This window comes from Drosophila subpulchrella, chromosome 2L, assembly GCF_014743375.2.
Source record: "Drosophila subpulchrella strain 33 F10 #4 breed RU33 chromosome 2L, RU_Dsub_v1.1 Primary Assembly, whole genome shotgun sequence".
In the NCBI taxonomy this organism is placed as follows: domain Eukaryota; kingdom Metazoa; phylum Arthropoda; class Insecta; order Diptera; family Drosophilidae; genus Drosophila; species Drosophila subpulchrella.
The window spans coordinates 2,536,145-2,550,938 of NC_050610.1; the positions used below are offsets into that span (position 1 = coordinate 2,536,145).

Below are 14,794 nucleotides of genomic sequence, written 5' to 3' on the forward strand. Positions count from 1 at the left end.
TAATGACATTTATGAAGCTTTATTTCGACCAATGTGCGGATCGAATGGCTTGACTTTTGTCGAGCCCCTGGCTGGCTGGCTTTATTCCACAACTTTAGTGAAAAACAAAATGCAGAACCCATAAACAAGACCATAAAAAGCATGACAGATAAGATAAAAATAAAGTAAAAAACACATTGGCCTGGTCGGGTTGTGCTGGGTTTTTACCACTCGATTTGTTCGGAGTCTCGTATTTGTGCAAGTGTGGGGAGTTTCAGCTAAGGCGAAGTGGGAAAACAAGCCTAAGAATAGTGTTAAATAATTTACTTTTCCTCGACAGCCAGACATCAGCCGATAAGAATAGCAGACAATCGGACGGTTAGGGGAAAACAACGATATCTGCTGATTGCATAACATAGGCACAAGAATTGCCAGAAAGGTTTCTATAGGATGGGTAAACATCGGCCCAAGTCTGGTTCCAGGTTCCAGGTTATAGGCTGTTTACCTTTGGCACACAAAAGCGTGTTCTGGCCACGTGCCTTTCGGAGGTCTTTCCCTGATCTCTTACATGATCCCCACGGCGCTGGAATCACAGTTGTCCGAAACGATTCATTTACTGGTCTGTCCAAGTATCCATAACCAATGCTCAAGTAGGTACAAGTTATCATTATCCATCTCTGGCTGTATCATGATCTATCGCCCAGTCGCCCTAATTGCATTGACAATGCGCAGCTCCGCAATTTTAAAACAATTGACGTCAGAAATCGATACTGTACTGTGGGTCGGTCAGTCAGTTAGTCGGTCGGTCGTTATTTTCTGAGCCCAAACCGTTCGGGCTAATTAGACGTGGCACTACAGCAAAGGCTCCCGCTGAGTCGCCGTTGGCGCTGCGTGTCTATCAGACGATCTAGTCTGGTCTATAGTTTATTACTATGGTTCTGGTGATGGACTCGTGACTCAAGACAATGCACGATAAACCATCGGATGAAGTAAATCAGTTGGCCTGAAAAGAAACATTACTTGTTCTCATTTTATATTTTGTTGGGTGAATTATAAATATAAGGTAAATAGGTAGGGTAAGGAAATGTCAAATTATTAATTTTCACTCGATATTAATCGATAGTTATCGTGTGCTAATCGGAACAATTGTAAACTTTACAAATTCTTTTAGACTGTAAGCCCAGTTAAATCAAATAATTGTTACATACCGTTTTCTGTTAAATATAAACTGGTACTAACTGTTGCATCATTTCTACTAGAACACATTAAATGCCTTGCTTTGGACTTTGTAACAGCCACCGTGCTGACGTCATCTATTCAATCTCAAATTGCGTCACAGCATGCAGTATCACAATGCCCGGATGATGATCTCTGCGCTATTGTAATGCATAATACATGTGGACACGTCTTACACGAATTCCCCCAGCAGAGAATTCTTTAGAACTCGGAGAAATTTGATTCTGGCCTTTGTTTTTTCTTTCCCCCTCCGTCGAGGTCGGCGACTTTCAATTCACGCGAAATGCAAGAACGAAATCGGTGGGAAATCGAGGGGAAATAAGGCAAAAGCAGTGGCGCAGAGAAAGGTAGTAGGGCAATGAGCTAACAGTTCACAAACGGCGATGAGCTCACCCCTCCAACCTCCCACTCCACCAGTGGCGAACTCCTAATGACTCACAAATGCCACAATTTAGCGAGAAAATTTCACTGCAATTAGAGTTCATGCGAGCAAAGTTCCCCGAATCGAACTTTGTGTTTCAGCAACCTTGAAGGCTGAATCCGTGGGTGTTTTGCAATTGGGTGTGAAGTTCGGGTTTTTGAGTGAGAGGTTTTTGTTTGCAACGCGAGCCTAGTTGTGCTAGGTTGAAACGTGTTTCGCCTCTGGCCGCCTGCCTGCCCCCTTCTAAAATCCAAGCTAAACACTCTCAGCCGGACCAGACGTTCAACATTTTATTTATTTTTGTTTTTTTTTCGCAGCCAGACGAGATAGCCTTTAGTTTAAGTTGCAATTGTCGTTCGAGCTGCCCGCTGTTTTGTTTGTACGTGCATTGCAGCTCCAAAAGTGGGTCAGTTTTATCGCCAATACATGTCTATATGCCCATACTCACACTTGTATAGACCCGATGCAGTTGATTTTCGTTTATGTTGGCTGCCTGTTGCCAAGCGCTCTCAATTTTCATAAAATACAAATGCAAAATGCGACAAACTTTGGGTCTGCGGTCGTTACTGAAAGTGCACTGTGAGTGTGTGAAGTTCAAAGAAAATTGGATTCGAAATTTGATAACTATTAAAATAGATTTTATTTTATAAGGTATGAGTGAAATTTGACTTCTATTGCACTTGGAGTTGAAAGCCCAACCTCATATAGTCCACTTCAACTCACATTAGCAGAGATAATGCCAAGAATCATTAGGGAATTCTGCTTTATCTGCACACTTTGGGGAATTGGCCTTTCTCTGTGCATTTGTAATGCTTATCAAGGAATTTCAAAATACCCCAGGGCCGAAATGTGAAGTGTACTTTCAGTCTATTTTTTTTTTAAATATAGCAAAATATCTAAGAATTAGTTTACTAATGAGGCGTGTGTGTGGGTCTGTCCAAATGAACTACATTTTATTTTAATTTCATGTATTAGCATACAATTAGCCAACAATTTGCCTGCCAAAATATTTTCCTCAATATCAAAATTAATTGGACATCATCGGCGCATCACAAGGTATAATAAATTTGGTCGGATGCTGTTTTCATCCATCTCTCTGCTTTGGCAGCCAGTTTCCTGTCTGCTTTAATGCGGAACTTAAAAACCACATTAAAAATGCCTAATGTTTTGCCAAAAACATTTTCTAATTCACAACACTTTGACTTTCAACCAGATATTAATGTGGTTTTTATTTTTCTCTTGGCAGTGTTAAATATTAAACCTGTTTCGTGAACGTCACAAACTGGTTTGGCATGCGGGTTAAATAAAAACGAAGTAAATTAAAAGCATTAGGCGCAGTCGTTCGATTTGAACGTTTTGTCTTCCGTTAATCCGCCAGTCGGGCACGCCAATGTGATAAATGCGGCTTAGATGTATTGACCTTTGTGCCATATACGCTGAACTCTAGCTAATATCTTCCGTCTTTGTTCGCTACACACAGTCGGGCGAGAGGAATCATTAAAAAAGCGCTTTTAAAATGCAGGAAGCAAAGCTCAATGTATTCTTAATCGCTTTTAATTTGCAAACATGTGCGCCGATGATAAATCAAGCAAAACAAAAGGTAATCAAAAGTGAACAAAAGTAAGCACAAGATAAACCCTGAAAAGTGTTTTTCAACTTTTGCTGTGGGCAGCAGCCTCTGTCCTAGACCTTCCCGCCCTCTTTGACCTTTGAAGTCGTCGTCAAACTATATCTAAAATGTTTGTGGGAGGTGTGTCAAATAAAGAAAAAGAAGGCGTGCTTCAGCGAAACGATTTCTCCCCTCGGGTAAACAATTATTTTTTGGCCCATGGCCTGTGTGCCACTTTGCACAACAACTAAATATGTCAATCAGCTGTCCACCTGTCACACACAACTGTACTTGACAACCACTAAAATGTTTCGATTTTTGCTCATTTTTTCGATTCTCCAATTGTGTTGCCAGGCAAACAGCAACTCGGCAAATTATTCGTTCACGCAAAAATTGTTTAAAACCGAAATGAAAATGTTATTGGGAAAATGACAAAAACAGTTGCTGACCTAATTATATATTTTTTTGCCTGTCGAAAAAGCTCCCAAAACATACCAAAATTAACTAAAAACGCTATAAATAAACGCGAGTTTATATTTTTGCTAAAGCTTTTATCTTTCGCTGTTATGCCTGCCTGCATATACATTTTAAGTAATTTATTATGGTTAAATTGATGGCAGCAATTTGTCTGGTTCAGGGTCCGATTTGTGGATTGGTTTTCGGGTTTTTGGCGGCACTTGCTTTCTAATTGGGTTAGTGACATCACAGTGAGGGAGCTAAAACCAGTTTGGCAGAGTTTAAAGTTGTTCAATTGCGGGTTGTTTATAGGTTGTTTTTATGTGGGCTACCGAATAGATTTGCCAATGAATACGGCCAGGTATATAAAACGGTTTAACGATCTCAGATAAACTTCAGGTTTACTCAGAGTCAAGGATGGCCAAATTTAATTTTTATTTCGAAATTAAGATGATAAAATCGTAGTATCATTTAAAATTTTGTAACTCTAAAAAAATGCACAGTTCTTTTGAAAAATCACTACATATCTTTTAAACTATCATACAAATCTATATCTATCTATAAAAATAGTTGTGTTTATTTAAATTTAAAAAAAAATTGAGGGAAACCCCTTATAATTTCTCTCTAATATTTAATCAGAGCATTAATCATTGACAAAAGCCGAGACAGAAACTATTTATAATGTGCCTACGCCGGTCTAATCGGGCCAATTAAGTTTTCCATTTTTAAAAATTTTCAAGTGCATTGCTGACATAAATTGATTGTAAGTGGCAGCGCCATCGACAGATTTAAATACATGCGTTAATCGATTTCGGTTGAGGTGCGACTCGTGTTGATTTTTTGCTTCTTTACTTTGGGGACCTGTTTGACAACTTACTTGCAAATGATCTGAACTGGACCCAGCTGATCTCAGATCTCAGATCTCAGCTGAGCTGAGAAAATCAGAAATGCGCTGCGTGTGCGTGGCGTGCGCGTTGGCAATTGGCCGAGACACACCTACCTGCCTTACCTGCGAGTCAGCCGGACTTGTACAAACGATTTAAATTTGGCCATGATCGAACACCAACGCGAAACGCGTTTGGCCCGAGACACGGCGATCTCTCTTTCTCTCATCGTAAACTTAAAAAAGATTTTGCAATTGATGATTAATGTGTGCGTTGGCTTGTTTGTTTTTTCCCTGCCTTTGTCTTTGGCTTTATTTTTGGGCCTTTGCATTTTAATTGACACCAATATGTCATTTGAAACAACGCGAAGCGAACTGGCAATTTGAGGCCCCCACAGAAAGTTTATTCCGACCTAAGCATTTCTATTTTGCTGTGGCCGGCCCCGCCTTTGGTCTCTACAACCGCTACGAAAACAAAACGCCAATAAATATATCAAAGAGATATGTGTGTGTTTATATCTGTGTGCTCAGACCCCCACATAAAACTGTGGCGACTTTAGCTTCCGCATTATAACTCATCTAAAGACCTATTGAGAAACATTTGTCTGGCCAAGAATGGCGGAGAAAATTCCGCCTTAGAAACTCCCAATGAACTATGTATGTCAAAATGTTAATTTATTTGGGAAACATTCCCAAAGATTATTCGAAATAATTAAGTTTCTTTCTTGATATTAACCCTTCAATTTATGTTTTTATTCGCTCGTTATCACTGGTTCATTTGGAACAATAACCGAATCAGAACGGATCCATTACAGGGTTAAAAGTGGTTATTTCTGGCAAAGTGCCGGTTAAAAACCGATTTTAAATCAATTCATAAAAAATATAAAGCCAATTAAATTGTTCAGTTATCAGGATTGAATCATCAATTTTAAACCATTTTCATAACATGCTTAAAAGCAAAAAAACAAAAAAATATTTCACCGCAAAAATATTCCGCGGAGCATTTACTATATTCCCAGAAATTTATTTTCCCGTTGACAGTTTTATTTATTTGTCTAAGAAAAAATTCGACAATAATTTTGTTTACACATTTTTGACACTCTTATTCTGCTTCTTCTCTTTGCAGGTAAGCAAAACAAAAATTCATAAAATTAGACAGCAAATTTTGTTGTTCTATGGTCGGCGTAAGTCAATTAGTTAACCCATATATGTACAATGTACATATATGCAAACATTTGAGTACAAATATATATTCTTTGAGTCAGTTAAAATTATTCCACACACAAATTGAATAAATTCCAATCAAAACAGAAGAGGGAAAAAGAAAAAAAAAATTCCACACAATAATTGAAGGAATGGAAATTATGTTGACATTCTTGATCACTTCTTGTTAGGGTGGGAGAAATACACATTGCCAAAAATATATTCGGAATATATATAGCAAAACAAAATAATTAAGCTACTTCGCGTTAGGATCGTTCCTTACTGCCAAAATATATCATTCAAACAGAGCATGATAAAAACAAAATACTTGTTATTGAGAACGAAGACTTAAGTACCCTAGATATGTATTTTTCTACTATATGATATCACTACTATTCCCAAGACGCATAATCCTTTTTTATGGGGTATACAATAAAGTGCGAATAAGAAGAAGGGGAGCTGAACTATTTTTCCGAAAGCTTTAAGGCCTCATTTGGGTGCAGAACACTAAATAGTAAACACACAAATCGAATGATACTCACACACAGACTTATATCAAATAGTGTTATTGTGACTGCCTCGATTGGCCTTGAATAATTCATGATTATTTGAGGTCTTTTTTTCGCTTTCGAGCTTTAATTTTTCATTAATGGTTGTTTTTGTGGGGCTCTTCATTTTGTGTTGTTTGTAGTTCTCTTTTTTGTGATTCCTCTTTGTTCCGCTTATTTGTTTACCAAGTTTTTAAGACCCTTTCGCCATAGGTGGAAAAAAGAACTTTTGATTTGCGACCAAAATATTTGTTAGGTTTAATCGTATTCTGGGAAGACACAATATAGACGAATATCCAGGATTGCCTTTTTTTATTTTAGGCCCGCTTTAATTTTTAAACTTTTCCTTATAATAAGTTGTTATGGACTCAATTTTTTTGTTTAAAAGATGAGGTCATCCATAGCAAAATAAAAATATTGAAGAAAAAATGGGTTTATGCTTCACCTATCTCACGAAATATGTTAATATTTTAATTTGTATTGCGTTCCATGTCACCTATTTCTAATCTATTTCATTTTATGAGTAATTGGTTTTTTGCGTGTTTGTCCTTAACCCAAAAGTTGTCGCCAATTGTCAAATCAATTTTCCGAAACTTTTTCAATTAAATTATAGTACAAGAAATGGTCACAAGGATGAGAGGCAAAAACAAATTCTATGCAATTTCAATGAGTTTTTATTATTAAGCCAAAATAAACAAGATAAAAAGCAAGAAACAAACAAAAAAATAGAAACATGGGAAAAATTCAGGTCAAGATGAAAGTCTATTCAACCGAATTGCTTAAAATAAACCAAGAAAATGATATATATATTCGAGATATATCGTTTATATAGAAAGGACTTCCAAGCAATGTTAGACACATACATATATTTCAACGTATAAACCTTGAAAAGTCGAGACATTTTTTTCGATGTTTGACTCTTGGCTAGAAGTTAATTAGCAACACGTGCCGGTGGTCGAATCTCTTTACAACAAATTCGTGCGCATTCAAATGCAATTAGCGGTCGGGCCCCTACCTGAAAGTATCTTTGTCTACCTGGGAGTACTTTCAGAGGGTGAGGACGATCGACCATAAAACGATTTAATGGCTCGCCGAAACTGCAGCAGCCGGCCGATTTAAATGCAATTTGCGCTTTTATTTTTATCTCTTTCGTGTCCGGATGGCGCATTAGTTTCACATGTGATAAGTGGCCGAAAAAAAAGTATTTTAAATATCTTTTATGACCTGTTGCTGGAAATCCGGAAGCGTTAAGGAAGAAATAAACCAAATCCTGCCCAGCAATCATATGTTTAAACGATGTTAATTGATTAAAATCTATAATATATGCCATTATATTTTTAAAATTTTTTTGTTGTTCCACTAAGTCGTTGAATCTTTTAATATAGCAACTGGGTTATGGAAAACCAACCAAATGAATGGCGGATTTTAGTAAAACACTAATTGAAAGTGAAAAAAACAAGAATGTCAGCCAAAAAGAACCCCGCACAGTAACAATCGCTGCAGAAGTAGTGCCAAGTAATTTTTTTATAAGGCCAGCCACTGCACCGTCCATTTTGAACCTAAACATCAAGTTGGTGACCTTAAAGAGCCTTGGAGGGATCGTTGTAAAGGACACTCTTTTACAATACCTCCCAAACTATATTAAAAAGCGGAATTCTATTAATATCTAGGAGTACCGAATTTTCGACTATTTATCTAAATCAGTGGATAACCCAAAAGATTAAATCCTCGGACATTATGACATACATATTAAAACATCGCAAACTTTAAAAAGGCCGTGCGGGAAATGGAAAAATCAGTAGAGGCGGCGACAAACTAATTAGCCAAACTTTTAAAATAGGAATATTTTTGCGGATTTCCTAGAAAACTATTTTTTATACCGTTAAACAAATAGTTCCTTGACCAAATTCAGGTCCCATGTATTAGTTTTTAGTTTTTTTCTCCCTGTTTACAGTTCCCAATATCTCACAATTTCGCTCACCTTTTTTTTTGCGCTGATCACGCCACACCTGTCGATCATCTGTTTGCAATTTCCGAAAATCGAATTTATTTTTTTGCTGGTGCCAAATAACGTCCCAGACAAATGTTTGTCATAGTCAAAGAAAGGGAAACCGTTTGATGGACGTATTGACAGACAGCTGCTTGGACTTGCACCGGCCGTTATGTACACATAAAAATATATAGTCGTATATTTGTGAGTAGGCCTCTTGTTTCAAGGTGTTCCCTTGGCCGGTCAACACAGATAAAGGCTCTTATCAACTAAACAAGAAAACGGAACTATAAAATGTGCTAGGCAAATGCCAGCTAATCGCGAACCGAAACTTGTTCTAAGCAGACTCAACTCAACAGCGAATTCTTTGTTTTGATTTTCATTCGATTTTGTTGTTACACAGCTGCTGACGTATGGCTGCTAAATGGTGGACAATTGAAATTCATTAAAAGCGAATCAAAAGCGAAAATTGTCAGAAGCAGCGTTCTCCAGTTAAAAATCTGAACCGCTATCAACCCATCTGCTTATGACTCGCCCTTATCAGCTTGCCTATATGTCTAGCTAAACTGCGAGCGATTTATTTAATGTTTTTCCTTATCAGCCAGCTCATCCCACTTCCATCTTGCGTGATTCGCTTGTCCAAAGGCAAATAGCACAAACATCTTCTATTGAAATAGTATGTGAAATCATTTCCTATCTCCTCATTACCACCAACAAAGTTTGTTTACCTCAAAAACTGGTCTATCAAGAAACGGGAAACGAGATAATATCAGCAATGTGTAAGAACCGTTGCGTGGCTCTATTTTGCGTAGGCTTGTTATTTTCTTTAAAGATATTTATAAATTTTAAATGATTTATTGAAACTAGGGCAGAGATAGTTCATACATATACCCCATGATTGCCTATATATTTTAGACCGGCGCGTGTCTCGATGGCCATCATCCATCATCCATTTTGAAGGCACGTGTATGGAATGAGGGCAGGGGATCATCTGTTTAAACCGCGCTCCCACGGAGTCTTATCAATTTGTACTGAGCCATTAGTCAGTTGTAATTGTCTAATTGTATCTATCAGATACTATCGGATACTGATACTGAGAGACACACGCAAATGCTTTTTTCTTTTCAATATAAGGAAATAACTAATCAAAACGTTTTCTGTAGATTGGACAAAGTAAAAAAAATGAAATTTCTAAACGAGCTCAATAAATTGTATTTACGGGAAAAAAGATATTGAGTGAAAAAAGAGCAGTTTCGATATGGGATGGATATTGAAGAAAATTGAAGAGGAATTGTTCAGATTTTACTTGCTATTTAAAGGATCTTTTAGGGGGGTTAAATGGTTGTAATACACGTATATTTGAATTGTTAATAAGTAAATAAATTGTTCGTTAATAAAATGCTCTTCATTTATTTTATGGCCACTGAGATCTTGAGCATGTCCTCTTGAGATCTTAGCCTCTTGAAAAGTCAGTCAAACGACTTTAGATATATGAGTTGTTACCTAAAATGTAAAAAAAGTGATAAACAATACTTTTCCACTGCCAGTTGATGTCTTCTCTATCTATATCGCCAGTTTTTGTATCTCCCTTTGTGTCGGACTCTCTGAGTAGAAAAATCACTTGTAAGTTTCCACTGGGTCTGAGACTGCCTGTCGCACCTTTCCCTTTCCCTTGCCCCACCCACACCCTTTCGGGTTTAAGGTGTACCATTGGCTACCGCATTTGTTATGGATTGTATATTATGTCGGAGACTGCGGGACGACTCACTTTGCCCTCCTTTACCCCTCGCTCCAGGTTCTGTGTTTTATTGCCCTGTTTTTGAGGATTGCAACTTAGACAACCTGTCAAGCGGTTGTTGTAGGTTTTGTTCGGCGATAACCTATCTTATCAACACTCGGTCCTATGGAAACCAATTAAAACTCGTTCAAATGGCCCCAAAGTCCAGTACATACTATCTACAAAAGCAATTGCCATTAAATCAAAATTTTCCCACATATGAAACCCCGTCGATCTTCTAACAATCTGACACGCGCCGCTAAATGAATCAGAATTAATTGAGTTGCATGAGAAAAGAGCTGTTTATCCCGATGATGATACGGTAGAAATGTTGAAAATTAATCAAATACAAATAACAATGTAATGTTTTGTTGTTTTATTGTTTACTGTTGTGTCTTAAAAAATTAAAAGGTTCCAATATAAAGGAGCCCACGTTTTTTTCTGGAAAGTGTATCAAACATTTAACACCCACTTCCAATTTTAACTATTTTGAAGTGTATATATGTAAAAATGTTATTTTTTTTATTTAAGATTCGCAAATTTGTATAAATTATTATAAAAACACAACAATAAGTCAATAACAACCACTCCCTTAAAAACTCACCACACACATACGAACATGTGTTGGGGGCGTTCGAAAATCAACAACGAAATCAACATCAGAAATGCTGTAATTTTCCACACTCTTTTTCTTTTTGATTTCGCGGACTTTTCAAATATTTTATAACTTTTCCGCATGTGTACAAATTTGTTATGAGTGTGGGAGAGAGTGAGATGGTGGGATGACTTGCTCCGCTCCACCCACCGCCCGGTTTTCACCCTTCTTTGGGATGTGGTCAGGCTGTTACAAAACATTTGGACTTGTTATTGTTGCTCGCTCGCTCTATCTCAGTTTTTCTCTCGCTCGCTCCGCCCCCTTCTCGGGCGCGATTCAGTTTTATTGATTGTCAGACTCGGCGACTATTTCGAAATTTTCATTTGTTGATTCAAAACACACACACAGAAACAAAGAATGTGCATTGTTATTGTTGTCTTGATTTTGTATGCAATATGTGCGGCACTTAAATGCATATTGTTTACATATACAGCCAGTCGTCAACAAATGCATGCAAAAACTGTGTGTACAGAAAAGCTGTTAGAACTGACACAAGCCAGCCGCATAGGAAAGTTTTTTGAATGGCTTTTAGAATTTTCCGATTTGATTGAACAGTTTTATAGATGCCTTAGAAGCAATGGCAATCAATAGCTAGCCCAAAGTATTAAACTTAATTGCTAACACTTTTTGATGACTTATAACTATTGTAAATTACAAAATATTGAGTCAGTAGGGTAGCTTAGGTAATATTTACAATACAAGCTAGAATGTTCGTAGTCTATTTATGGGTTTCTAAATATTTTTGAGTCCTATTCTAATATTTAAAAAGTATTCCTTCCTATCTTTTATGTGCGGAATCGTTTTTCTCCATTAATGCATTTAGAGCCTCTTAAGTTCCTTAAAAACTGAAGCAGATGCCCCGTTTCACTTAGCACTCTCAGCATCCGAAACTCCCCTCCACCACCCCAAAACCCAACCAAGTACTACTCCCCACAACGACCCAACCCATGACAATCCCAACTCGATCCCATCTACGCAGTTTGCGTAGCAATTAGGGAACTTCTCTGCCTACCAACCCACGATTGTTGACATATTATTTTACAGCATGCCATTTGTTTATTTAGATGTGCATTTAATTGCTGTTTTCTCCGGTGTCGGCATTTAAAAATATTCTTTTTCATTTTTCTTTCATAATTTTTAACGCGGATGTTTGTTTCATTTTTGTTAAACAATTTGTTGTTGATGCGTCGCATGCCGCTCGTCGAGCTTACTGTTGGTTCCTATATAGATCGAAATCTATATGGCGTGTATGGATTGACAGAAAACGCTTCCTTCAACATGCGCGTGAAATCGATACGTTCTGTTCGTTTTTGTTTTATTGTATAAATTTTGTTCTGCGGGTTTTTAGTTTACCCTCTTCTACTTCTTGAGCCCTTGAATATGTTTTGTTTTTATCACTTTGTCATTGCCGAAAAAAGGGAGTCGGTTGTATGTCAAGGCTGGGGTTATACAATGTTTATGCTGATATATTTTTAAACTAATAAGCCGCTGATTTTGTTGGAAAATATCAGTAAACTTGAAAGTTGTCTTGCAACAGCTTTTGGTACAGATTTTACGAAAATAAATGAGGTGTTAAACAAAAATTTTACTTGGTATGAAGACCAAGGAAAAAAACTTTCGTATTGCAACCCTTTCAATTCCACACCATAATTATGTAAACTCATGAATTTTATCGAGGAATTTTGTTTACTGTTTACTCCAACCGACTTAATTCGGTTAGGGGGAAAACGCAATGCGCAAAAGGTAAGAAAACCAACCCCACACACTCACACATTCCCAGAGAAATGCCGAAGTAATCGAAAACCACCGCGTGGCAAGCGAAAAAGTATCTACAAGAACGTCCCATCAAAATAAAAATAAAAAGAAATAAAATATAATAAGAGAGCGAGCAGAAGAGCTGCTGAGCGAGGCGAGTGATAAACAAAAGTGTCGTAAAGTTTTTGCGTCGCAGTGGCTGAAAAAAACATATGTATATTTTTCAAACAACAAAAAACCGGCTGGCTGTTCGGGAATTCAGTCAAACATTTTGGCAAATGAGCAGCCAGAAAGCCAAATTTATATATGTGGATTGAATAAATAGTGGAAGTCTTTGTAAATTGATGAGAAAACAGTGGGAATGAGTGGCGCGTCAAAACAAACAGAGAGTATCTGAGTATCTTTGTATCTGGCAAATGCTGATGGATATATCTATAGGCGGCCAGATACAGATACACAAGAGAGGGCCGCCGCAGAGAGAGCGCGATTCGCAATGCGCAACGAGAGAGTCCGGCTCTCTTTCACTCAAAGGCACTGCCATTTTATATGAAATCCGCACTAATTGCACGCAGACGTTGAGTCGCCATTTGCTCTCTCCGCTCTCTGAGAGTCTGTTTTGGTGTGATTACACTTGCGTTTTGGTTGGATTCCTTGAAAAATGCCAAAAAATTGGGAATATTATAGGTGCTATATCTTAACCCTCCACCAGTTGGCGGGGGTGAGATCGTCGTCGTCTCTCGCACTCGTGCTCCGACCAGCTCTCTCCCAATGTATCTCAATGTGGCCTGGCTCTCTCTTCACTCAAAGGCACTGCCATTTTATATAAAAGCCGCACTAATTGCACGCAGACGTTCAATCGCCAGTTGAACTCGCAACACGCCACATCGCCAAGTAGAATTGGCACCAGTTTTTTATACTAAAATACAAAAAAAATTACAACTACTTATATATACCAACTAAAAAACAGAAAAGCCAACCAGAGACTCGTGAATTATATTAATTCGTTTTAAGCAGACGCAAATCGCCAAAGGCAGTAATTTTAATCGAGAAAAGCTCAAATATATCGCAAAAGCTCTGCGCCGGTCTCGTAAATCTCACAAAAAGCTAAACTTTGCCATACAAACACAGCCCGAAAAAGGCCTGAAAAGCAAGAAAGAAAAGAAGTGAAAATACAGAAATACATTTTTCAACCCATCTGTGATCTGATCCAACTGAAACTGAAAAAATAACTGAAAAGTGCGAGTGTGGGAGCAGAAAGTCTCCGAAAAAAGAAACCAAAAATTATCGTAAAAAACCCTTAAACCCAAAAAACCAAAACGCCAAATATGATGGGCACAATGTCGCTGCGCCAGCCAGAGAATTGGCTCTACGAGATTTGGCAGAAGGGCTACGACAGCCCCTGCTATGTGATGGTGCCCAATGCAAAAGTATGTATACCTTGCAAACCCCTTCGAAAAACCCCAGTTTACCTTGACTAGATGCAATTCAATCGATTTTTTCGTATTTCGTGAGGCTGCGCGCGTTTTCGTGGCGATTTTCTGGCGACTTTTCAATGTCGTCAAAGGCAACCAAGAAAAAAAAAAAAGAAACGTTATTCGGTGCTGTCACTTGTCAATTTATTTTCGCTGTGCCATTACTCTAACTTAAGTGCAAAAAATGAGACACCACTTCCCCTGCTTTGAACAAAAAGCAAGAAGAGGAGCTGGGTCTGGGTCCTTTGTTCTCTACACAAAGACATATTATTTCTACCTAAGGACCCCCGACAAGTGTACCAAAAAAACCTCAGTGCGGTGTCCGCCATGTTTGTTTGAGAAATGCAACCGAAAAAAGCAAACTGAGGACTGCAGGAGACCTCGAGAGAAGAGATATCTCTGGAGAAGCGCGTGACCTGACCCCAGAAGGCAACCCAGCCCGCTTCTCCAGAGGGCAGAGGTCTCTCTCTGTTTCTCAGCCGAGAGTGTGTGTATCTCCCCCGAGTGTGTATAATTAGCATTCAAATCGCTTACCTGAGCCGGAATTATCTTTTTAGCAGATAACCCCTATGCCTATCTATGGAGATTTTCTCGAAACCCCTTTTAAGATGGTGCAAAAAGCCGATAGAGACCAAAAGAATGGTTGAAAAACAGATATTGTGGCACACCTGCCCCGTTTTTGAACAACAATTTAATGATTCGGCCCCCGGGCCTCACCCTTATATGCCATATATTTGGTGTTCACTTATTTTTTTTTTTGCTTTTTTGCACCTCATTGTTAACAGGCCGAAGCGGTATCAACCGGTTTGC

At 38.1% G+C, this 14,794-nt stretch overlaps 1 protein-coding gene across 10 annotated transcripts in view; it reads left to right on the forward strand.

Moving 5' to 3' along the window:
• Positions 1-14,794, forward strand: part of LOC119546495 (protein bunched, class 1/class 3/D/E isoforms) — a 107,055-nt gene that overhangs the window by 89,105 nt on the left and 3,156 nt on the right. The window contains exon 1 of one of the 10 annotated variants that reach the window (XM_037852804.1): positions 13,363-13,939. The exons of the other annotated variants lie outside the window; for them this stretch is intronic. Within the exon in view, the coding sequence (XP_037708732.1) occupies positions 13,838-13,939 (102 nt within the window). The 5' untranslated portion in view covers positions 13,363-13,837. Of the gene's footprint in view, positions 1-13,362; positions 13,940-14,794 lie in introns of those variants that run through there. 10 annotated transcript variants of the gene reach the window in all.